This window comes from Lactuca saligna, chromosome 8 (genome assembly GCF_052625555.1).
Source record: "Lactuca saligna cultivar CGN05327 chromosome 8, ASM5262555v1, whole genome shotgun sequence".
NCBI lineage: Eukaryota > Viridiplantae > Streptophyta > Magnoliopsida > Asterales > Asteraceae > Lactuca > Lactuca saligna.
Window position 1 is genome coordinate 205,102,457 of NC_136424.1, and position 26,150 is coordinate 205,128,606.

A 26,150-nucleotide genomic window follows, 5' to 3' on the forward strand; every position below is an offset into this window, starting at 1 on the left:
TCAATAGGGTCTAAGGCACCAAGGCCGGCCCTTTTATCGGATTGAGATCTGGGTATCTGTTGTTATGTTATTGTTTTGATATGTTTGCATCATGGTAGTTAGGATGTTATTCGTTAGAGACCTGGTTAAGGTCGGTATCCTGGTGGATAGGATGATGCTATGCTAGTGACCGGTTAGGTCGGTATCCTGTTAGAGTATGTTGTGTTATATGATCTGCTAGATCGGTTTGCTTGAATATGAATTGTTATGTGATTGTATGTTTATGTGCACATGGTTGTTTGGACTGGAGTTGGGTTGAGGCGGGTCCTGCTTTGTGCTGTAGGCCAAGATACCCAGGGCGGACTGGTTATTCCAAAGGCCCAGCGAGCGGTCCGGATAGGCTGTAGGCCCCACGAGGGCGGACCAGACGTGCCGAGGCTCGGAGAGTGGACTAGGCCGACGGAAGGCCTGATGCGGGCGGACCAGTCGTACTATAGACTCAGAGAGTGGACCAGGTGAGTTGAAGGCCCAGTGCGGGTGGACCAACCACACTGCAGACTCCACGGACATGATTGGACATGGAGGGTGGACCAGGTGGACTGAAGGCCCTGCAAGGCGGACCAATCCCACAGTAGACCCGATATGCATGGCTGTTCTGTGATTCGTTATGAGATAGAGTGATATGTGTATGGTATATGTGGTTGATATTTTGGGGGTATCTCACTAAGCTTTCGGGCTTATAGTTGTGGTTTAATGTTTTTCAGGTTCTTCAGGAGACTGTGGCAAGGCGAAGGCGTGATCGTACCGCTCCTCATGATTTTGTAGCAATGAGATTCTAGGAATACTCTAAATGATTTGTATTGGAAACCTTTTTGTAATAATTTAATGAAATCGGGTTGTTTTTGAAAAATTTAAATTGGTTGGATTTTTCGGTTGTTACACTAACTCTCAAGGATTAAGACCCAAAACTAAAGAAGGATCGAAAATATACCTCAAGATGAAGTCCTTAAGCTCTAAAATCCACAGATTAGCACCCTCTTCAGTTTCCTCTTGCCTTAGTCACCTTCTTCTTGCAAAATCACCCACACAAGGATCAAAAATGGCTTCCTTTCTCTCTAAAAACGCTCACACACTCTGGGATCTCTATCTATCAACTGGTAGCCGCAAATGAAGGCCATAAGGGCCTTTAAATAGGTCTCAAACCCAGGAAATTAGGGTTTCATTAAACAGCATGGACTCGTCGAGTCCATAGTCGACTCGCTGAGTTCGGTCATTAACCCGGATGGAAAATCGCGACACTACTCGGCGAGTGTAAGCATCAACTCGCCGAGTCCCTCCCAAAATCTCCAAAAATGAATGAATAAATAATGTACTTGAAAATCCGGATGTTACAATTCTCCCCCACTAGAATCGGACTTCTCCCTCGAAGTCTCTTTCCACAAATAACTCTAGATGCTGCTCGTGCATCTCCAACTCCGGCTCCCAGGTCATCTCGAAACCCTTCCAATGTTGCCACTGGTTCTGAACCAATGGCACCACCTTGTTTCTCAAAGTCTAGATCCTTCTATTCCGAATCGCGATCGGCCTCTCAACATAGCTCAGGCTTGCATCCACCTGAATGTCCTCTACTGGAACCACTGCCGACTCATCAGTAATGCACTTTCTCAACTGAGACACATGGAAGGTATCGTGAATTTGACTCAACTCCTCAGGTAGCTCCAAGCGGTACGCTACCCTGCCCATCCTGGCGGTCACCCCGAAAGGGCCAATATACCGAGGCCCCAACTTGCCTCTCTTCCTGAATCGGATCACACCTTTCCAAGAAGATACCTTCAGGAGTACGAAGTCAACAACTTGGAACTCGAGCTCCGAGCGACGCCTGTCTGCGTAGCTCTTCTAACGACTCTGAGCCTTTAGTAACCTCTGCCGGACCTACTAAATCTGCTCAGTCGTCTGAAGTACTATCTCTGTACTACCATCACATGCTGACCGACCTCACCCCAGCAAATGGGAGTCCGACACCTCCTCCCATACAAGATGGTGCGCATTCCACCCACAAACATCACCCAAATCCGTCCCTGAAAGGTCATAAGCCCTCGGTTGTCGGTGAAGAACTCTGATACCTGCCCGATAACCCGCTCCCTCTTACGGTTCTCTGGTCTCACGGCCTCAACCTGGGCCTCTCGAATGGCGTCAAATATTGGGGTCATCACTGTCAGCCTCATACAAACAATCTATATCGGGGTGACCTCCACCCTACGACTCAAGGCATCGGCTACAACGTTAGCCTTGCCCAGGTGGTACAGGATCTCACAATCGTAATCCTTCACCACATCCAACCATCTCCTCTGTAGCATGTTCAGACTAGGCTGATCCATTAAATACTTCAAGCTCTTATGGTCCGTGTATATGGTACACCGAACCCCATACAGATAGTGATGATAGATCTTGAGGGCGAACACCACTGCCCCCAACTCCAGATCGTGGGTGGGATACCTCTTCTCATGAGGCTTTAGCTGCCTCGATGCGTATGCTATCACATGCCCCCTCTGCATCAGCACCGCTCCCTACCCAGATATCGACGCGTCACAATACACTACGAAGTCCTCTATCCCCTCCGGAAGGGCTAACACAGGGGCTTCTCATAGTTTCTGGCGAAGTGTCTCAAAGGAGGCCTGCTGCTCTAGCCCCCATGAAAATGCAACACCCTTCCGGGTCAACTTGGTGAGTGGCACAACGATCTTGGAGAAATCCCTGATAAATCTCCGGTAATAGCCTGCCAATCCTAAGAAACTCCTGATCTCGGTGGGGGGTCTCGGCACCTCCCAACTTAACATTGTCTCAATCTTGGCCGGATCGACCAATATCCCATTCTGGTTAACGAGGTGCCCAAGGAATTGGACCTGTCATAACCAGAAATCACACTTGGAGAATTTGGCGTAAAGCCTCTCCGATCTCAAAACTCCAAGGATCTCCCTCAAATGCTCCTCATGCTACTCTCTGAATTTCGAATACACCAATATATCGTTGATGAACACGATCACCGAGCAGTCCAACATCGGCCTGCACACTCTGTTCATGAGATCCATGAACGCCGCCGGTGCATTGGTGAGCCCGAAAGGCATCACCACGAACTCATAATGTCCGTAATGAGTCCCGAATGTTGTCTTATGGATATCCTCCTCTTGTACCCTCATCTGGTGATATCCAGACCTCAAGTCAATCTTGGAGAACCAAGATGCTCCCTGCAACTGATCGAACAAATCATCGATCCTTGGCAACGGGTATCAATTCTTGACCGTCAACTTGTTCAACTCCCGGTAATCAATGCACATCTGGTGTGAACCATCCTTTTTCTTGACAAAGAGGGTAGGAGCTCCCCACGACGAACTACTTGGCCAAATAAACCCCTTCCCCAGCAGCTCCTGAAGCTGCGAGGATAACTCCTGCATCTCTGGAGGTGCAAGGCGATAGGGCGCCTTGGCGATAGGTGCCGCCCTCGGTACCAAATCGATATGAAACTCTACCTGCCTCTCAGGAGGCACGCCCGGTAACTCCTTCGGGAAAACGTCTGGGAACTCATGCACTATCGGAACCTCATCAACTGCCCTCGGCCTCCCTGAATCAACCCTCGTATCCAACACATTCGCCACAAACCCACTACATCCCTGATGTAGACTCTGTCTCGCTCTAGCAGCCGAACAAAATGTTGACCCAGATTGTGTACCCTCTCCGTACACCGTAAAAACTACCCCACTAAGGTCTCGTATGGTCACCAATTGTCTCTCGCAGTCGATAACCGCTCCAAATTTGCTCAACCATTCCATACCCACAATGACACAGACATATCTCATCGCAATATGAATTAAATCAATCATAAACTCAACGCCGAAAATCTCGAGTACACACCCTCGGATCACCTTGGGGGCATACATCGCCCTCTTGTCAACTATGGAAACTCTCAGAGGTCAACTCAACGCCTCTTGACTAATACAGATGTGCTGACAGAAAGCCAAAGATACAAAAGACCGACTAGCACCCGAATCAAATAACACCAAAGCAGGTACAGAACTCACAAGAAAAGTACCTACGCATAACATAATATAAACACAATATCTCAAACATCAAAATAAATACTTGAAAGAGTACATACCAGCCACAACATCGGGCGCTGCGTGGACCTCCTCCGCGGTCAACTGAAAGGCTCTCCCTCGCGCCTTCGGTGCCTCAGCCTTCACTGGCAGCTCTCAGTAGCTCTGATAGAAGTAGGGGCAGATCCCTGAGATGCTTCCTGGGCTGTCCCTCACAATTGTGGACACTCTGCCTTGCGGTGTCCGGTCTGGTTGCAGTGAAAACATGCTGGCAAACCCCTTGGGGCAATCCTTGGCCATATACCCCTCCTTTCCACATTTGTAGCAAGACCCCGCTCTGCACACCTTGTCGTGGCTCTTTCCGCACTTGCCAAAAGTGCGACCCTTCTGACTCCCAGATCTTGAATCAATGGGCTTGGCCCTCTTGGCTGCCGGTTGAGACTGCGTCGGTCGCCGATCCCTCCGCTGAGACTCAGCCTCCTCCCTGGCCTGGGTCTCCAGCTCTATCTCCCTCTTCCGTGCATTTGCCTGAAGCTTAGAAAATGTTCGGTACATCGAGTTCGCCACAAACTCCTGTATATCCCTCCTCAAAATGCTCAGATATTGGCTCATATGGTGCCTGCTTGGAGGATACGTGCTCTGGGCAGAACATCGCTCGCTTATGGAACATCCTCATAATCACTGTGACAGACTCAGTACCCTACTTGAGGGTCAGAAACTCCTGGTCCAAACGCTCCCTCTCTACCTGGTCTCGGAACATAGCAATGAATCTCTCCCAAGTTACTGCAGCAAGTCAGCAGGCGAATAATGCGTCGTCACAAACTTCCACCATTCTTTCGCTCCCAAGTGAAGTTGGTTCAACGCGAACCGGACTCTCAAATGCTCTAGAGATGAGCAGGTGAAGAAACACCCCTTGATGTATGAAATCCACCTCATCACTGCAATCGGGTTCTAGGTCCCAATAAACTCTGGTGGTTTTGTGTTGCTGAACTCCCGGAATAGCAATGCATCACCACCCTGCGGTCAAGCCGCAGCTACAGCTGCAGTTGCCGCAATAACAACAGCATCAGAAAGAGCAACGTATGTCTCATCAAATGTCTCTATCAGGGTGGTCTTGATAGACCCAAACATCTCTGGAATCTCAGTGCGGATGGTAGAAGCCACCTCATCATGAATCATCTGGTGGAGCTCCTCATCGCTCACACCCCCTCCACTAGTCCCTGGTCTATGGTGCGTCCCCACCATGATGCCTCCCTGAAATACAACACAAGGTATTAGAGACTCGCTCGGGTGTACACACACTCGATATCCCAATCCTGCTTGATCTCTGGTACCCTAAGGATTCTTACTTGGGTTGCGCACTGATCCGGTGCCTTCGGTAGTATGGGCCCAATACTACCGACCACATCGTGTCAGCATTCATCCCAAGTCCTCCTCCCAGAGTCCCAAATTCAAGCACTCTACTCTCTTAAATCACACTAGCTGATCTTTCATAAGCTCTTCGCTGCTATCTAAACACTCTCAAGCATCCCTAGCAGCAAAGCTCCTAGACTAAGGCATCATATATCAGGCCACTCTAGTCCTAATAAGGATACCTAGTCTACTCTAGCATGCATAATATAGCTCATTATATAACATAATATATCTCTTAACACTTATTACAAGGGTATTTTGGGAAATCACCGTTCGGGCGCTGGCTGATCGTACACATGGCTCTGCTCTGTTTTTATCATAACTCTTTTTAAAATTGTTTTGTTATCAAATTTTTTCCTAAATCCTCAGTTTGAGTTCAGATACGCCCGAAAATGCATCCGAATACCTCAAACCAAGGCTCTGATACCAACTTGTAACACCGTAAAAATTAAAACAATTTTTCACATTTTCAAAACACATTTTCCAAACAGATTTATTAATAAAATCTCATTGTATCATATATTTGTTTCACAAAACATTTCCCAAGATCAAAATACATAAAATCCCATGTGTGTGTACAATTCATGCCGGCTCCTTCCCGCGATCATCACTGGTACCTGAAACACATAACACATAACACTATAAGCATAAAGCTTAGTGAGTTCCCCAAAATACCACTCTAACATATATATTAGCCACTCAAGGCTATAACTCTGCTGACCCTCTGGTCAGTGTGTCTCAGTGGGACCCTCCAATCCCAACTCTCTGTGGGCTCTCTAGCCTTAACTCTATGGACCCACTGGTCCTATCTCTGGAAACTCTGAATCATGCATATCACATATCACTATCACACACATAAATAGCATACAAATACACTTGCACATAAGTCAGCAATATACTAGCACATAACTATGTTACCACTCTAAATAAGTATAGTGAGAAGACTCACCTCAGATGTCTCGGTAAATCTCCGACTCGGTGGAAATATGGTCTAGCCTCCGCCTAATCACATAAAGTAAAATATCCTCATAAATATAACTCTCGAGACTAGACTCAACCCTCTCTTGACACAAAGACCCCATTTTTGACCAAACCCTCAAAGTCAACAAAGTCAACGGTCAGACTTTGACCCGACTCGCCGAGTGCACTTGGGTGACTCGGCGAGTCTGCGCGTGTCCACTATCCCTCTAGTCCCACATGACACATCGAGTCTTTCCCCTGCTCGACGGGTTACACCTGGCATGAATCGTAGGGCCACCCCGACTCAAATCGCCGAGTCCCATTATGAACTCGATGAGTTTTGCCTTGAACTCCAGTCCTCTAATTCCTTCTGACTCACTAAATCATTCCCCCAACTCGGCAAGTACTCACTGAGTGAACTATGGGGAAACCCTAACCCTACTCGTCGAGTCTACTCTTGGTACTCGGCAAGTTCATGCCATGCTCGAGCTCAAATGAGCTCCTGAGGTCAGATTCGTTCCTCAAACTCATAGATCTGGCCTCCTAAAGCAATAAAAACACTTAAAGTTTGGATCTTGATACCCATGCAAAGACCCAATGGCTCTCTGGACCTCTTTGGATCCAGATCCGCAGCCTCAACACAAGAAGGGACCAATTGCACTAACAATCATACTTTAAATTGGCTAGAAACCCTAACTCTCAAGGATTAACACCCAAAACTGAAGAAGGATCGAAAATATACCTCAAGATGAAGTCCTTAAGCTCTGAAATCCATAGATTAGAACGCTCTTCAGTTTCCTCTTGCTTTGGTCACCTTCTTCTTGCAAAATCACCCACACAAGGATCAAAAATGGCTTCCTTTCTCTCTCAAAATGCTCACACACGCTGGGGTCTCTCTCTATCAACTGGTAGCCACAAATGGAGGCCATAAGGGCCTTTAAATAGGTCTCAAACCCTAAAAATTAGGGTTTCATTAAACAGCATGGACTCGTCGAGTCCAATAGTCGACTCGCCGAGTCCGGTCATTAACTTGGATGGAAAATATCGACACTACTCGGCAAGTCTAAGCATCAACTCACCGAGTCCCTCCCAAAATCTCCAAAAATGAATGAATAAATAATGTACCTGAAAATTCGGATGTTACATGCATGCACATAAAGTTTGCAACTTTACGTGGCATCTGCACTAAGGGAGCTTGGATCTAGAATTTTGGACCTTAGACCCCACTGAGAAGGACTGAAAATGACAAGACTGAAGGAACTTGTCGATTTCCTTATCTGACTCGGCGAATCAAGGGGGTTTGTCCCGTTTTCAGGATCCAGGATGTTTTCAGTGGAAAACAGGGTTTTCAGCCATATTGGTTTTCGGCCTGAGGAGGGTTTTCGACTGGATGGGTTTTCAGTTCAGGGTTCATGAGTTTTCGGGGACTCGACGAGTTACATAGGTAACTAGGCGAGTGGAAGAATTACTCAGGGAACTCGACGAGTTGCTGGATGAACTCGACGAGTAAAGGTTAACATGGACCGTGGATCTTGACTTTGACTAGGGTTAACATGAGGGTATTTATGGGATTGTGTTAAGTTAATCACTTGATGATTATAGGCAGTTGAGAAGGAGCAGCGCGCGGGATATATCTGACTTCAGCTTATCAGTTCAGTATTCGAGAGGTGAGTTTTCTCACCATACCAATGGGTCTAAGGCACCAAGGCCGGCCAATTGTGTGATTATGGTATATGTGTTAGTAGAGCCATGTGGTAGAGATATGTGTAGAGATATGTGGTACGATAGTTAGATATATTTTGTATATTTCTAGCTATAATTGTTATGCGCAAGGAAAAGACCATGGGGTGGGCCCATGACACATGGATGTAAGACCATGGGGGTGCCTATGGCCTTCCGGCAGGGAAAATACCATGGGGTGGGCCCATGACACATGAGTGTAAGACCATCGGGGCACCCATGGCATCCTTATGCAAGCTTATGTGGTAGAGATAGCTTCTGTAGATAATGTATGTGGTAGAGATAACTCTTATAGCTAGCATGAAATGTATGATGTGGATTGTGTGTGGGGTATGCTCTGGGGGACTCACTAAGCATTGGCTTACAGTTTGTGGATTTGTTTTAGGTACATCTGAGCCCAAGGGCAAAGGCAAGGCTTGATGATGCAACGTACACTCTCTCAGGCATTTGGATGGGACCCTCTGATGTTCGAAATAATATTATTATGGATTTTAATTTGAAAACAATTGTAATTAGATTTCATGGTTTATCGAAAAGTGTTTTTACTATTTAAAAATAAAAAATTTTACCCTTGATTTTTGGGTCATTACAAGTTGGTATCAGAGCTTTGGTTTAAGGGATTCAGGCACATTATCGGGGGTGTCAGGACTCAAAATAAGGAAATGGTAAATTTGTTTTCAAATATAAAATAAAAAGCTTTTAAAGAAAGGAAAAGATGAGAGTGCAACGCGCGTGATCAATCGAGCCATGTAAGTAGTTCCCCAATGTGTTAGCCATGTTATACTGATATTTGAGCTTTGATGATCGTATGGAACTTTCTATGTGTAAGCTTTTAAAATTGTATATGGTTAGGAGCTTATAGACTTAGAATGATTGATTTGGCCTTATTCTTGTTCCTTGTCTGGTTGTGGTCCTAGGGTAGAATCCTTTATTCGAAAGTCTGTTTGATCCTTATCTATATATAATTTGCATGCATAAGGCAACATGTTATGATTGGTGGTATTGATATGGGTAGAGAAAATCTTAGGATCACCTCGGATTTGAGGCACGTGGTAGTTTGTGGGACATGATTGGCTTGGGACTAATTAGAGTTGTCAGCTGGAGCCTTGGGGAAGGTACAGGTAGGTGTGGAAGGTAGTATTGGGCTCGTACTACTGAAAGCATAGGACATGTACCCGAACCAATGTGAGACCTTGGAGCTCTGAGGAGGACTGGAGTGGAGAGATCCCCCTATATGGGTATCCTAGTCATTATGGTTTATGGTATTACAGTCCAGTATGGTGGTGCCACGATTTGGAGAAGGGGGATCAGGATCAAGATCTAGATCCGGGGCCGGGTCAGGTGACATGATCGAGCCCATCGATGAGAGCCTGCGAGAGCTCATTGCAATAGAGGTTACCAGGGGAATCCTTGATGCTAACCCAATGATATTTGGAGTGGTCAAGGAGGGTATGATGAAGATTATGGAGGAGAGGCTCAAGTTATTCAGAGCCGAGATTGTTGCGGGTCAGGTTGGGGCCCGAAATCCTTCATTTTGGGAGTTCAAGGCGTGTGGGGAGCCAGAGTTTTTCAGGGTCAGGGACCCTATTGTTAGTCGATGATGGGTGGTGGTTATTGAGAATGGCCAGTGCACGATTTCTTGCCCAGATGCGATAGAGGGGTGATTTACTTCTTGCATGCTGAGAGACAGGGCTCGAGATTGGTGGGGCGAGGTTACTAGCCAGGTAGGAGCATTTGGTGTGGCTGAGATGACATGGGGCGAGTTTTTCCAGCGATTTGATTTGGAATTTGCACCAGCCATTGAGGTGCAGAGGATGGTGAGGGAGTTTCAGGAACTCCAACAGACCACCGAGACTATGGTGGAGATCACCGCCAAGTTTCGTGAGTGAGCATTATTGATTCCACAGTATGCTACCAATGAGGATATACAGAGGATGAGATATCATTCCATGTTGAGGGATGATATCCAGGAGTTTGTGAGCTTTACTAGGTGCAAAACCCTGAATGAGATGGTGGAGAAGGCCCGGGAACGGGAGATGGAGTTAGACTTCCGCACCAAGCAAAATCCGGAGCAGGCGCAGGCAGCGGTGGGTCAAGCTAAAAAGCCTAAGACCTCGGATTCATCTACTAGGGGCCAGCAGGGGCGGGGCCGGTGTGCCAAGTGTGGCAATCCGCACAGTGGACCTTGTCGAATGACAAGATCGAGATGTTATGCATGTGGCCAGCAGGGCCACTTGAGCAGGGATTACCCCAAGAAAGCTTTGATTTGCTTTCATTGCAACCAGACCGGCCATAAATGAGCCGATTGCCCGAGGTTACAGTGAGGGGGAGGAGCAATGGCAGCTCCTACGCCTGCCACAATGAGGATTACCGATGGCCGCCATACTAAGGCGGAAGCTCCAACGGTGAAGAGTCGTGCTTTCTAGTTGACTACAGTGGAAGCTCCTGCAGCACCAGATGTTGTGGCTGATATGTATTTTAATCTCCATGCTCTAGATTTACTGTGTTGTTTATGTATGTTATGTGCTCATGTATAGGGACCTTTTTGGTCAATGGTATGTCTGCTCACATTTTGTTCAATTCGGGGGGCTACCTGATCATTTGTGTCTCTTGCGCTAAGCAAGAAGTTTTGGGATGCATTAGGAACTTTAGATTCCCCGCTTGAGGTAGAGATTGCGGACGATCACACCGTGAGTTCGGAAAGGGTGTATCAGGACTATGTACTGAATGCTCTTGGAGAGAGGTTTCACGTTTATTTAGTCCTGATACCGTTGCAAGGGTTGAAAGTGATTGTCGGAATGGATTGGTTGGGGGCCAATGGGTCCATGATCGATTGCGAGCACCAATTGGTAAGGATTTGAACCCCAAGTGGGGGAGAAGTAGTTATTCATGGTGAGAGGGCCTCGTAGCGACCGAACCTTTGTTCAGGTGCGAGAGCTAGGAGATTTTTGTAGCAGGGTTGTACGGGATATCGACCACGATGGGTGTGGGTAGTGTGCCGGTTGTATAGGAATTTCAGGATGACTTTCCCAAAGCGTTACCAGGAGTACCTCCGGAGAAGTAGGTGGAGTTTCGTATTGATTTGGCACCGGGTGACGCTCCGATAGCAAAGGCACCATACCTGTTGGCACCACCCGAGACGCGGGAGTTATCTACGCAACTTCAGGAGCTACTAAACCGAGGGTTCATCCATCCGAGCAGTTCCCTGTGGGGAGCTCCGATCCTTTTCCTGAAAAAGAAGGATGGACCGCATAGGATTTGCATTGATTACCGAGAGATGAACAAACTAACAGTGAAGAACCGTTATCCGTTATTGAGGATCGACAATTTGTTCGATCAGCTACAGGGTCCATCTTGGTTCTCCAAGATTAACCTCCAGTCAGGTTATCATCAGATGAGGATTCGAGAGGAGGACATAATGAAGACAACTTTCAAGACTCAGTATGGGCATTAAGAATTTGTGGTGATGCCGTTTGGGCTCACCAATGCCCCAGCAACATTCATGGATCTCATGAATAGGGTATGTAGACCGATGTTGGATCAGTTAATGATCATCTTTATTGATGATATCTTGGTCTATTCTAAGACCACAGAGCTTCATGAGCAGCATCTGAGAGAGGTATTAGAGACCCTGTAGGCGGAGAGGATGTATGCCAATTCTCCAAGTGTGATTTTTGGCTGCGAGAGGTACAGTTTTTAGGGCACATCATCAACCAGAAGGGAATTTTGGTTGACCCAGCCAAGGTTGAGGCAGTGATGCCGTGGGAATTACCAAAGAATGAGTTTGAGGTTCGTAGCTTTTGGATTTAGCGGGCTATTATCGGAGATTTATCTAGGATTTCTCCAAGATTGTTTTGCCACTGACCCACTTGACCAAAAAGAATGTGACATTTCGGTGGGGTGCAGATTAACAGTTGTCCTTTGAGACCCTGATACGGAGGTTATGCGAGGCTCCGATCCTAGTACTACTTGAGGGGTTAAACGATTTGGTAGTGTACTGTGACACATCGATTTTAGGGTTAGGTACGGTACTGATGCAAAGGGGGCATGTGATAGCCTACGTCTCGAGGCAGTTGAAGCCTCATGAGGCGAATTACCCCACTCACGACCTGGAATTGGGGGGATTTGGTGTTTGCCTTAAAGATTTGGAGGCACTACCTGTACGGAGTGAGGTACACCATCTATACTGATCACAAGAGCTTGAAATATTTGATGGACCAGCAGAGCCTCAACATGCGACAGAGAAGGTGGTTGGATGTATTGAAGGATTATGATTGTGAGATCCTATATCATCCATGGAAGGCCAACGTGGTGACCGATGCCTTGAGCCGCAAGGTGGCAGGTTCTCCGGTTGGGAACATTTGTATGAGAATGACGGTGATCTCTCCATTGTTGGATATGATCAAGGAATCCCAGGTCGAGGGAGTGAAACGTGTGTGATCAACCTGAGAACAAGATTCTCGGTTCAAGTGGGTTTTCGGTCGGAAACTATTTTTGGCCGAGAATTGGCTTTCGGCTGAAATCAAGTGTTCAGTTATGCTGATGTTTTCGTCTCCTTGAAGATATGAAGGTTGTTCTTGGTGTTCTTGGTGTTCATGAGGAAAAATATGAAGATTTGAAGGTTCCTTCTTAAAGATGAGAGTATTCTTGGATGATCATTAGGAGAGAAATGGAAGAGTTTTCGGATGAAAAGAGTGAAAAATGAAGGGTTTTCGGAGGAAAAACCTTTATACCAGTTGGGTTTTCGGCCGGAGAGGGGTTCTCGACCGAGATTCGTTTTCAGCCTGAGGGTTTTCGGCTGAAAACGCACACCTGAACGAGTTTTGTTGTTTTTCGAGGGAAAACCTAATTTTTCGAGTGTTTTTGGTTCCAAAACTTATATAAATTTTATTTATATATTTAAAATGGTTTTATAACCCTTACGAACTTAATGGAAAAATATAAAATTCGAAATTTTATTTAACGGTATTGAATTTTGTTGACTTTGGAAAGTATCGAGTTGTCACATCATCCCCCCGATAGAGGGAATTTCGTCCCAAAATTCTTTCTCAATCGGGCTGGGTAATTACCCTGAATGGAGGAGCAGTGGCTTGGAAAAGTTTTCAGACCAACATATATAACTTCCACTCTCAGTTGGGTTGGGTAATTACACTGAATGGAGAAGCAGAGACTTAGAAAAGTTCCAAGCAGGAGATTGTAGCTTATTCAACGTGCGAATCAGAGTACATAGCAGCGAGCGAAGCATCGAAGGAGGCGATATGGTTGAAGAAGTTCATCGGAGACCTCGGAGTTGTACCATCCATAAAGGAGCCTATGGAGATTTTTTGTGATAACGAAGGAGCAGTTGCCTTGACCAAGGAATCGAGGGATCATGGGAGATTTAGGCACATCGACAGAAAATACCACTTCATCAGACATCCGGTAGAAGAGGGACTCCTCGTAGTAAAGAGAGTATCGTCAGAAGAGAACCCAGCAGATCCCATCACAAATGGTCTGAGCAGGGTTACGCACTTACAACATGCAAGGAGCATTGGTCTGAAGGATGATATTAGTTTTAGTGATTAGATAGTTATTAGAAACTTGTAATAGTTATTTAGACTGTCATGAATTGTTTTGTAGATTGTCTAAGATTTAGACATAACAAAGGTTTGCTGCAATGTTCATGAGTGCTCTTGAAATAAGATTTGAGTATTGGATTAAACCCACGCTTATATGAATCACTTCATGGAATTTATCATGAGTGATTGTGAGACGATTATATCGTATAGTATTTAAACCGAGATATATGAGTTGTTGTTTACAAATTGGTTATGCATTGATAGTGCGTAAACGCATTAGTAACTTGATGTTATAAAGTGTATTGTTATGTACGATTTAATAAGTAAATAGTATGAGCATATAAGTCAAAGTTTATATGTTCCTTTTATCCTAAGAGGATTAAAAGCAATATCTTGGGCCACTCAATGATTTTGTGTTGACTTATGTGTCGGGCCCGATCAGGACTGAATTGACGTGTTCAATTAGTTATATGTCAAACAAATCAAAAATCGGGAAACAACCTGTTGGGCAATGAGTGACTTTATTCCATGTCTTTGTCCACATGATATCTTGAAAATGGAGGACTACATGATCCCTTATCTAAAGGGCACATTATTGACTAGGTCAGAGTTCGATAGCGACTTTTAAGAGCTCCGATTGCTAATTGGATTTTGAAGTCGTACTTGTAATTATAGTTATTAGACTTATCCAAGTGGGAGACTGTTGGATTAGGTGTCTAAGCCCATCACTATAATTGGTATGTACTTGACCCGATAGTGACATGGTCTTTTTGGGTTCCCTTCACCATAGCAACTTGATTGGAAGAATAATCGAGAAAGAGGTTAATTGTGATTTATTAATATATTATAAGAATAATATATTAATTGAGAAATCATATTATTTAATTAGTACTGATCAGAAATTAATCTAGTGATCAAAAGAGACTAATTTAATTAAGGGGACTGGTATTGCAGTTATCTAATAGTTGCAAGTTGGGCTTTTGGCTCCTTGTGGAAGGAATTGACGAATTATATGTGTAACCCACATAGATTTTGTCCATATGATAGCTTCTGGAAGGATCTACTGGGCTTCTTAAGGCTTAAGCAGTCATATTTGGGTTTTAACTGAAACCCTAGAAGCTCGGCTATATAAGGAACCCCTAGGACTTAAAAAATCGGCCACTTGCTTCCAAGAGAATACCCTAGCCAATTTTTTGAGCCTCCTAACCTCTATCATATTCTTCTAACTTGCTACTTGGTGTTTGTGATCCATTTGAGGCACTAGGCTCTTGAAGGTCAAGATCTACAAGCAACAAAAAAAGGTATTCTTCTAACTTAATTTTATGTTACAAATTCCAAAAAATTGTATGCTAGTTAGGTTTCATGCTTTGGATAATTTGATTTTCATGTATAACTTGAGAAAAACATAGATCCAAAGCATTAGGGTTGCATGTACACCATAGGAATGTTGTAGTGCTTAAAACCCATCACTAGCATGGTTATATGATATTTTTTGTATGTGTAAAGCGGGCATGGCCCAGTAACAGGCGGGGCCTGATGCTGGATATTATCCGATGCCGGGCGGGGTCCGATAAAGGGGAGGGAGCCTAGTAAATGTGATTATGTGTATGGTATGTGGTAGTATTGGGAGCTCACTAAGCTTCGTGCTTATGATTTTCAGTATTGGTTTCAGGTACTTCTAGTTGCAAAGAGAAGAGCTCGGGATAACTGCATTGTACACACCATGATGTTTAGTCTGGGATTTTCACTCGAATGTTGTGATATGATACTCTGATTTGATGTTTGGAATACTATGACTTATGTTTTTTATTGAATGATTTTAATAACTATGGTTTATTTAACGGTTTAAAAATGAAATTTTCGGTCATGGATTTTTGGGATGTTACCAGTTGGTATCGTAGCCTTGGTTTGAGGGATTCAGGCGTACTATAGCGTGTGTCTGAACTTAAACTGAGGACTTGGTATGAAAATTTTCAAAAGAAAATCATTTTTTTATAAAAAGGATTTCAAAAAGAGAAAAGGGTGTGGTGCATGAAATCAGCCGAGCTCAAGTAAGTTCTCCAAAATTACCCATACATGTTTATGTTATGATATGACTTGTGAATATGTGAACTACATGCTAGATTAGGGCTAAGGATCTAGGAAGGATGCCTTGTATGCCTATTGTATGAGCTTATTGAAATGTATGCTAGTACTGATTAGTCAGTGATATAATGGCATGATTAAGATATGCTTGGTTATGCTTACTCGATGCTCGTATGCTGCTTGATTTGTGCTTTTAGGAGTTCAAGTTATATTTAACTAACTTGTAAATGAATATGTTAAGTTACATATTACGAGGACTAAAGAATTTCAGAAGGTTAGGTTTAGCCTTATTTCGCATCTCTCGTTTGAGTCTAACTGTTGTAGGGAGAGACCTCTCATTCGAAGAATTATCTCATCTTAGTAATATGTAATGGTATTTGCGAGCTAGTTAGGGAGAGGTAGCAAGTACTTCTTATGTAGATGATGGCAGAGAGTGGGTTGGAGATTAACCTGGGGCAAGCCTAGGGTGAGAATAGAGCTGAGAGCAGTAGTAGTGAAAGGGACTTGGTAGAGTCAAGGCAACTCTTGAGGAAAGTACAGATAGATGTGGAAGGTAGTACGGGCCCATACTACTGAAAGCATAGGATGCGTACTCGATTCTAGGAGGGTTGAGATAAAGCCAAGAAACTTGTAGTGTGTGTGTGATCCCTCGATAGTGATGAGTATTCTGATGGTTGTGATATGTTGCAGCATGTGACATTACGTACTAGACCATTTGGCAGTTCTGGTATGGGCGAAGGATCAGGCTCGGGTTGTGGAGTAGGGCAGCTTGATGATCAGATGAGAGAGTTTATTTCAGCTGAGATTACACGCAGTATGATTGACCAGACTCCGATAATCTTCGGTACAATCAAAGAGGGTATCTTGGAGATTCTTGATGAGAGGTTGAGTGCGTTCCGAATTGAGATGACAACCATGATAGGGGTACGCATGTTGACATTCCGGGAGTTCAGAGCTTGTGGAGCTCCAAACTATCATGGGGCTAAGGACCCCATTGCTAGTAATTGGTGGTTGGCAGATGTTGCCAATGCTTTTTGTATTAGCGGTGTCCCGAGGGAGACAAGGTCCGACTCGCCTCTTGTCTTCTGAAGGATAGAGCACGTGATTGGTGGGAGGAGGTTATGCATGCTATTGTAGACGATGTCGCTATTGATGCGATGACATGGAATGACTTCTCATCCAGGTTCAGGGCCGAGTTTGCACTAATAATTAAGGTGCAATAGCTAACACGGAAGTTCACGGGCCTCCAGTAGACTATGGAGATGGTGGCTGAGATCACCACTATATTTAGGGAGAGGGCCCTTCTTGTTCCGCAATATGTGGTGGACAAGGAGATGAAGAAGGCCCGATATTACGAGATGTTGAGGAGCGACATCAGGCAGTTTGTGAGTCAATCCTTCTATAAAACGTTGTAGGATATGATCTCTCGAGCCTGCGAGAGGGAGATCAGGTCGGAGGCGGTAAGAAAGAGAAAGCCAGACGGGGTCCAGACATACGTGGGATCGGACAAGAGGCTCAAGGTATCAGATTCTAGATTTAGGTGTTAGCAGGATTGTAGACGTTGTGCAAGTGAGGCAGGACACACGAGGGTGCATGTAGGAGTGAAAGTGGTGGTGATTCTGGCTACTTCAAGTGTGTTTTCATCGGTCATTATAGCAGGGATTGTACTGCTACCATCACCCAGGGATCAGACTTGATTTATGTTTCATTGCATTCAACAGGGCCACAAGAAGGCCCAATGTCCGAGTTTGGTTATAGTCGGACATGTTATGACACCTACCCCTGCGACATTGAGGATCACCGACGACCGTCAGGGTTGGGCGGAGGCGCCTGCGGCGAGGAATAGGGCTTTCCAGCTGAATATAGAGGAGACACGAGCAGCTTCCGATGTTGCAGGTAAGTAACTTTTGCCTTCTTATCCGTTTTTATTTATGATTTTATTGTTATTGTCATGCATTGATATGATTAAGTGTATATTAGAGTCATATTTTCTACTTATGTTCGACTTATATGCTATCTGCATACCATGAAACTTAGAGTAGTGGTGCACGATCATCTCCTTATATAGTGGGTTCCTAGGATGCGGTAGCTGTAGCAAGTGTGATTAGAGCCCGGGGTGTTTCGTTAGTCTTCAAGAGTTGTACTTCTTTAGTGTTGGTTAATTATAGAACACTAACGGTTGTAACCGTTGGTTTCCAGCAGGTTAATCATTGGATGGTAAGAAGGATTGGGGATCCTTCTAGTCTTTTGTGTTGTAAGATGTTTGCTGAATCAAAGTGGGGGGAGAATCGTTCAGGTATCCAGGAACAAAAGTAGATGTGAAACTAGGATGAGTTCGCATTTCCGCTAGGGAGGAAGATGGCCCAAGTGGCTGGTTGGGTCGAGGAGTGTGTGAGTTAGGAGTTTGGGAAACTTCCCAACGTTGGGTTCGCGTGTTCTTGGTGTTTGTTAGCTGGTGTTGGGAATCAGGTTGGGAATTCCCAACGGGACACGAGTTCAATCAGGATGTTAGACCGCGTGAGTGCTCGGCTTTGGATGTGTTCGGATTGGTAATCAGCGGTAAGACCATGTGTAGAGTAACTTGTGGATCGAAAGTACTAAGACACTTACAATTGGATTAAATAATCTCAGAGTAATTGGTTTGACCATGTTGCACAGCTCTCTTCCGAGACTAACCGTTGCAAGGATGAATCTTCTACTTGAAGGATTATCCGAGTCTTCTGTCAAGTATAAGTATTCTACAGTCATTGCGGTCAGTGATTTTGTTCCTGATGGTAGCATTGAGATAATCAGGATTGGAAGTGTGCTTTGGTCAGTCATTCGAGAAGGATTAAGCATGGTAAGGCTCAATGTGGGTGGTCTGTCAAGAAGTCAGACCAATGTAGATTTCTAGTTTCGGGGAGGTAAAAGTGGTTTCTTTCGGAGACTAAAGGTTGGATGTCTCCAGATTGTGGTTTTTAGTTTGGATTGTTAGTAAGGAGCAATTTCGATGACGAAATATAATTTTAGCGGGGGAGAGTTGTAACACCCAGTTTTGGAAGTGCTTCGTTGCTAGGGGTTGCATCCTAATCATCAGTTGTCATAAGGGTTAGGTCCTTGGAAGGGAAGGATTTTTCCCATTTCGGATGTGGGTGTTAGGGTATACATGATCAAAGTGTTGATTGTGTCTTCAGAAGCCAAGGGGTATAGTCGTAATTTGACATTTTGGTCTTTTATGAGTTTTGGGACTTATTTGGATGCTTTTAAGGCTTGGGCATGTTGTTAGGAGTGTAGGGATTCTTGCCACCTTTTCGTGGATATAAGTTTCATTGGAAACGGACCTCGGATGAGGAAGATATGAAACTTTGAAGTTATTGACAATTTTAGTCCCAAATGAAGATTTATGGCAAGGCAATCCCATGCATGCACGTGTTTGGATGGGTATGCCCAATGTAGGCTGGGTTATGTCCAGCGTACAAGGTCATTTGGTCGCGGGTGGTTTGTGAGTACCTCGGGCGTACTCCATTCAGACCAAAACCTTAATTTTAGGGTTTGGCACTATATAAGGAGCATTATGCCTCAATGGCCAGCCTCCCTTTCACCCTAAAGCAGCTACTACAAAACCCTAATCCCTTTTTGGTGTGTTTTGAGCTTAGAAGATCATTTTGGAGTGCATTTTGGTGTTTTGAAGGAAGATGGCCATTGTTGAAGCATCATCAAAGGAGCAAAGGATTATTGATCCAGAACCTTATCAACATTTGCGATTCATATAAGGTATAAAGTTCTGAACTTGATTGTTTTTCTCTTAGATCTCTTGTATTGGGTTTTTGGACTTTTTTGTTTCCCTAAATGGAGCTTTATGGTTCCAAATACGTTTCTAGGCTTATGGTTGTAACCCTTGGTGCTATTTGAGTCAACAAGATAGAAAGTTGCCATCTTGAAGGTCTTAATGGGTTCATGCAAGAGTTAAGACCATTTTCATGGAAGTAGAATGCTATTTTTGGAGTTTGGGCTTATGTGGGGGATGAAAAGTCACCAAGTCAGTGACTTTATGGGTTTAGACGATAAGTAGAGCTCAGATCTGTGATTTGGTCCCTTGGTTTGAAGCATTAAGTGCTTAATAGAAAAAAGAGCTTAACAGGGGAGTACGTTGGGCGTACGACCTGATACGTGCAGCCAACAAGTCACATACCTTTGTACGCGCTGGCGCGCTGTGCATATCTGAGTACTCTCCGCGTAATCCGGTTTGGGCCATTAATTGGAATTTGCTACTTTGGGCCTTAATGGGCCATATGGAATTGAACCTTTGGACTAGAGAAACATTATTGGGCCTTAGGTTAAGGCCCGTGTGAAGGTATTGGGCCCAATTGGGAATTGGGCCATATATTGGGCCTTGTAGGAATGTTTATCTTGTTAGGCCAAGAGTTGAGTGGAGTTCATTTTGGGACAAGAGTATGTGAGGGGTAGAATGGTCTTTTACCTCAGTAAGGACTTATGGTTAAGTTATGAGAATCCCTAACTTAACTAGTTTATATGATGATTAGTAACTCGGGGAGTAGAGAGATCAACAGTTTGGGAATCTACCAGCTAGTAGCCAGAGGATTATCCGTGAGATCCAGCTTCGCAAGGTGAGTTTCCTCCTGTTTGAATGGGTTGAAGGCACTAATATCGACCCGTATTTATGTTTATGTGTTTCCGGATTACGATCCGATGTCGGGCGGTATCCGAGGAATGTTGGTATGCTTGATGTCTTCGTGATTCTTGCATGTGTCAGTATTTGTATGTCTCTGAATTACGGCCCAATGTCGGGCGATGCACGAGGAATATTTGTATGCTTTTCGGATTACGATCCGATGTCGGGCGAGGCCCGATGAATGTTTATATGTATGTTTTCGGACTACGGTTCGATGTCGGGAGGTACCCGATGAATATGTGCATGTTTAGTTATACTTGTTGTCTATGTGATACTTGTATGTGCCTGGTAGGAAGGTGAGTGTGGGCTGGGTCCTGTATCCCATCACTAATTGAGTGTGGACGGGGTTCCATATCTCATCATTAGTAGAGTAGGGCGTGGCCCATGATAGGCGAGACCTTAGGATTGCAACATGTAGTACTATCTATGATTCTTTATATGCTAGCATGATTATATGATATTGTTTGTATGTATATAGCAGGCAGGGCCCAATAACACGCGGGGCCTGGGAGAAACATATGTGTATACCGAGCGGGGCTCGATGCCAGGCAGGGCCTGATGCCGGTCACTGTTCGATGTTGGGCGCGTCCCAATGAAGGGGCGGGGGGCCAGTATGTGTGATTGTATGTATGGTAGGTGGTAGTATGGGGAGCTCACTAAGCTTTTGCTTACGGTTTTCAGTTTTGGTTTCAGGTATTTCCAGTTGCAAAGAGAAGTGCTCAAGATGATTGTATTGCACACACCATGATGTTTAGCTTGGGATGTTTACTCTAATGTTTTTATATGATACTCTGATTTGATGTTTGGAATACTATAACTTATGTTTTCGTTGGAATGATTTTAATAACTATGGTTTATTTAATGGTTTAAAAATGAAATTTATGGTCATGAATTTTTGGGATGTTACACTAGTTGTCTTTGTGACTCTTGCATGTTTGTATTATTGGGTTGAAATAAACCCCATGGTTGGGCCTATTGTTGTATGTTCAGTTTGAAATAAACCCTAGGATTGGGCCCATGAGTATATGATGGGTTAAAAGAAACCCTATGGTTGGGCCCATAATTGTATGTTGGGTTGGAATATATCCTAGGGCTAGGCCCAATGATATTTATGGTATGTGGTATTTTGGGAAACTCACTAAGCTTTGTGGTTACGGTTTTATGTTTATTGTTTCAGATACTTCTGATATAAAAGGGAATGGATCGCCGTGCCTATAGCGCATCCCACAGAGTTTTCGCATTGGCTATTTGTGATTTATACTCTGATGTTTAAATAATATATTCGCTTTGACCAGTTTTGAACAACTGGTTTGTATGGTTTATTGTTATTTATTTTTTTTGGGGGGGGGGGGGGGGGGGTGGGGGTGGTGGGTTGATTCAGAGGGTGAGAGCGAGTAAGTGATGATGAAATGCAGATGCAGATATGTTTCTAGTAAATTTTGTTGTAGTTTGTAAAATAATGAAGTAATGTAAAAGATAAAATTATAGGTATTTTGGTATTTTTTTTTTCTTATACTTAGCGTCCTATCTATGTCAAAGTTAGACAAGATGATCAGCTGGACAATGTTTTGAAAGCATAGGTGCCAATGGCGTAATATTTTCGATAGTTATCCTTAAAGTAAAACCTTTTCAAAACCACAAGGACCAATTTTAAAATTTAGTCTAAAACTATATTATAAGTTATCATCTTTTATGTTAATGCATTGTTAAGTACCAAAAAAGTGATCTCATGATCGATTTTTGGGACTTAAAAAAACGAATTCCATTCAATTTTGAATCAAAATCGAGCCAAACGAACTAGTATTAAAAGACCTTCATAGTTACATGGGCAAACAACAAATTTCAGAAACTTCCGTGGCCATACTACAACTTTGAGATCATTGTGTCACTAATTGAAATATTTAACAAACTTTAGTGGAAAGGAATCAAATGTGTGGGTCCCACATTAGCAAACGACCTATGTCTATTCCACCACGCGACCACCGCCGGTCCCCACTCCCACGTCTCCTGATCTAAAAAAACCTTCCCGGCGATTAGAACTCCGTCCGGCACGCTTTATCATAAGAAATCGTCTTTCTTCTCTCTCTCTTCTAATCCACGGTTGTTCTGCGGCGGAGTACGGTGGTTGTGGATGGCAAGAGCCAATAAGTACACCGCTATTAACTTCAACGACATCTATGAAAACAAAACAACCTCCACCGTCAACAACCATCGCCGGTCTTCATCATCGACAACCACCGCCACTCCAGGTAACAAAACCATTCTCTCAAATTCACGCATCCATGGCAACATGCTTGTCCTGAACCTCCCTTCTCCCAAATCCGTCATTCCACCTCCACAACCCTCCCCCGTAGCTGCCGTTCAGCAACCGGATCCGGAGGATTCCATTTCCCTCCGACCCCTCGGCCGAACCGGGACCGGTCCACCACTTTCCCCCTTGGCCTCTCCCGGCGGACAGAATAAGAACTTGCCGGTGTCGCCGAAAACGAATAAATTTGTTCCGCCGCATCTTCGTCCTGGTTTTGTCGGACGGGAGGATAAGCAAAACGGATCTGGTTCCCGGTTGAATCTCCGTCAAGTGTCATTTGAATCTCCGAAGGAAGAAGAAAGACCAAAATCCGGCGGTGGGTATGAGAGATTAAGGAGGGGATCTGAGGTTGATCCGGTGGGAATAAATCGGTCCAGATCTATCGGGTCACCACGACCCAATTCGAGTGGCTAACTTGGTAAACATTCATTCTCTAATTTTCCCCCAATTCAATGATTTTTTGCATTATGATTTTAAGACTTTGCTGCAGATTGCATATTAGAATCTAGAAGGCGTTGTGAGTTTTCACTTGGGCAATTCATGAAATTTGAGAAGTTTACGAGTGTTCATGGAGCTTCATTTCACCTACAATACGTACAAGAAATCAAGAATCGTCATCTGCTTTTTGTTGTTTTTGTTTGTATGCTGCAATGCCAATTATTATGGTTTTTCTCCACTTTGTATTACAATAGTTTCATCAAGATATATATATCTTACAAGTTACAACCAATTATATGTCATCTTCATATCAACTATGGTGTCATTGTGCATGGATTCGTATAGAATTATTAGTAATTTACTTACAACACCATTTGCTACATAGATCATGACAAGAAAGAACTAGATGTAGTGCATTTTATACATATTGGATATAGATAAAAATTGCAAAGTTTTGCACAACTAAAAGTCTCAAAGGTACAAAGGTTGTTTAGTCTGTTGACAAATGCAGTATTGATGTCGTTTTCCATGATTCATAGTTTGAAGATGCTTTGTTTTTCTTATTCTTAAACTCAACATTGAACAACCTTATTATAACCAAAAAAAAAAAAAGTCGTTTATCAACAAAACAGAACAAATGTTCAAAACTTGGTGAAACATATAAGTTTATGTTTGGGTAAAAACATCAAAACCAACACAAATAATGAAATAAAAATATGCAAACAACAAAATTCAAATCTTAACCATATCAATCCGTTCACTTTCAGGCAAAATCGACCAATTTGGAGACTGAATAGCTCTCAACCACTGAAAATCATCCACATTTGCCCAATTCCCTGTATCCTCATACAAATTAGACTCCTTGAGATCAGTTTCAATCCCATCATAACACAACCTGTAAGGTCCAAATCGGACCCCACAACTCCGTTCGATTATCGGACGACTTCTACACTGAAGATAAAAATCAGTCAATTTAGCCTCATGAACCCTAATTTGATGTGATGCCAACACAAACAAACACCCCTCCGCTTCCTCAATCAATATCGAACCCGACACCGGGCCCACGTAAATTTTACAATTCCGGACCCGGTTTATAAACAATGTCCGGAAACGACCCTTTAACTTCACCTCACAATTGGTCAAATCCGAAAGCACGAATTCCCGAATCTCAGATCCGGTAAATTCCTTTGTTAGAATCGCGTTTTCCGTGCCACGAAACCCCGGTGAATCGTTGATCGTGTAGCTTGTCTTGTGTTCGGGTTCTGATTCCGATTCTGGTTTTGGTTTTGGTTCCGGTTCCGATTCCGATTTCTTGGAGGGTTTGTTTTTGAAGGAGAATTTTTTTCGTGGTTTGACTTTAGAGGTGACGGAATCGAGGGTTTGTTTGAGGTCGGAGATGGTTTTGAGAGATGAGCGGACTTCGTATGGGGGTAAAAAGTAGGAGTTTTCAGCGACTAGTTTTTCGAGGTCGGAAATGGAATTGGAGATTCTTTCGAGGTCGGAATTGGGATCTTGGTTTGGGGTTTGTTGGATTTGAGTGAGGGAGGATTCGATTGATTGTTTGGAGTTTGTGAAGGTGGTGAGAAATGATTGGGTGGATTCAAAAGTCGGGTCTTTTGAGTTGGTTTTGGTGGAAATACGGGCCTGGTGGAGGTTGGATAGGCGGTCGATCATGGCGGCATGCTTCCGTTGGGTGGTTTCATCAGTTGAGATGTCATCGGTGTGTTCATTCATTGCTTTTTGATAGGTAAAAACCGCGTGGTGTTTCTTCAAATGTCACCAAAAAACTGCAACAAGTTTATCGAAGCATCATCTTAGATTCGGTGGAAAATAAAGAAGAAACTACTGAAAGATCCTAAATATCTAGGTTTGAAGATGTTACACATAAAACAAGGTAAATAGGTATATATTTTGGTTCAAGCATTTTATCAAACAGTTGATATGCACAAATCTGAAGACATACAATCCGGTAAAACATTGAAACCCATGGGCTAATATGATAAATAAAATATAGGTCTAAGAAAATTCACGGTTTCACAACATCAATAGCAAAATAATCAAATCAAACTAAACAAAACAAAACAAAACCCAACCGCTTCATACAGTAGACACCTAGGGTTTCGCATTACCTTTCAAAAAACTTGCTGTGAATGAAGGATCGAGCATTGCTAAAGAATTTTGAGGAGAATTAAGTTACCTTGATTGAGGATCGACGATTTTCTTTTCCGAATTAAGACGAAGATGACTTCTCCCAATTTCTCCCGTTCTACATGTCCTCGATTTGCTAACACTGCAGTGGAAATTAATTTTATACAAAGATACGTTTGATGGAAATTTTACAAAGGTCATTATGCAAAAATAATTTAGAAAAATGGTCCCTGTGACGGAATATTACACTAGAAATTGTCGCTATGTAATATAATTTTGCATAAAATGTCCATAAACAGAAAACAATTACAGAACAGGTCCTTAAATAATTGTGGCATAAAAATGGTCCCTGAACAATTGTGGAAATGGTTCCTAAGGTAGAAAATTGCAACAAAAATGGTCCCTATCTAATAAAATTTTGTAGAAAAAGTCCTTGTCCAAAAAACAATTACATAAATGGTCCAAGGCAAATGTAAAAATGATCCATATGGCCGAAAATTGCAACCAAAGTGCATCTTAAGTAACAGAATTTTACAGAAAAAGGTCATATGTAGAGAAAATTAGAGAAATTATCCTCGTGGCAGAAAATTGCAACATAAATGGTCCATGTATAATAGAATTTTACAAAAGATTGCAACAGAATATTATAATTGAACCTTTGATTTACGGCTAAGCATCCAACTATATCAACAACCCACAGTATTTACAACCAAATTTGAACTTGTTGCAAGACAAATATTAACCCAAACAAATTTATA

The 26,150-nt window shown here is 43.5% G+C and overlaps 2 protein-coding genes across 2 annotated transcripts; one reads left to right on the plus strand and one right to left on the minus strand.

The window, feature by feature from the left end:
• Positions 1 to 22,456: 22,456 nt before the first annotated feature.
• On the plus strand, positions 22,457 to 23,536 carry LOC145009141 (proteophosphoglycan-like protein). Its single transcript, XM_078967810.1, has 2 exons — positions 22,457 to 23,224; positions 23,297 to 23,536. Exon 1 carries the CDS (start codon positions 22,630 to 22,632, stop codon positions 23,218 to 23,220), a length of 591 nt encoding a protein of 196 aa, XP_078823936.1. The 5' UTR covers positions 22,457 to 22,629; the 3' UTR covers positions 23,221 to 23,224; positions 23,297 to 23,536.
• A 346-nt stretch (positions 23,537 to 23,882) lies between these two features.
• Positions 23,883 to 25,574, minus strand: POR (C-CAP/cofactor C-like domain-containing protein). Its single transcript, XM_078967809.1, has 2 exons — positions 25,442 to 25,574; positions 23,883 to 25,031 (listed from the first exon to the last, which is right to left on the minus strand). Exon 2 carries the CDS (start codon positions 24,976 to 24,978, stop codon positions 23,977 to 23,979), a length of 1,002 nt encoding a protein of 333 aa, XP_078823935.1. The 5' UTR covers positions 24,979 to 25,031; positions 25,442 to 25,574; the 3' UTR covers positions 23,883 to 23,976.
• Positions 25,575 to 26,150: the final 576 nt, after the last annotated feature.

What these genes read in the sequence shown, in the direction of transcription:
- LOC145009141 (XM_078967810.1), top strand. Translation starts at nt 22,630, where the DNA reads ATGGCAAGAGCCAATAAGTACACCGCTATTAACTTCAACGACATCTAT.
- POR (XM_078967809.1), bottom strand. Translation starts at nt 24,978, where the DNA reads ATGAATGAACACACCGATGACATCTCAACTGATGAAACCACCCAACGG.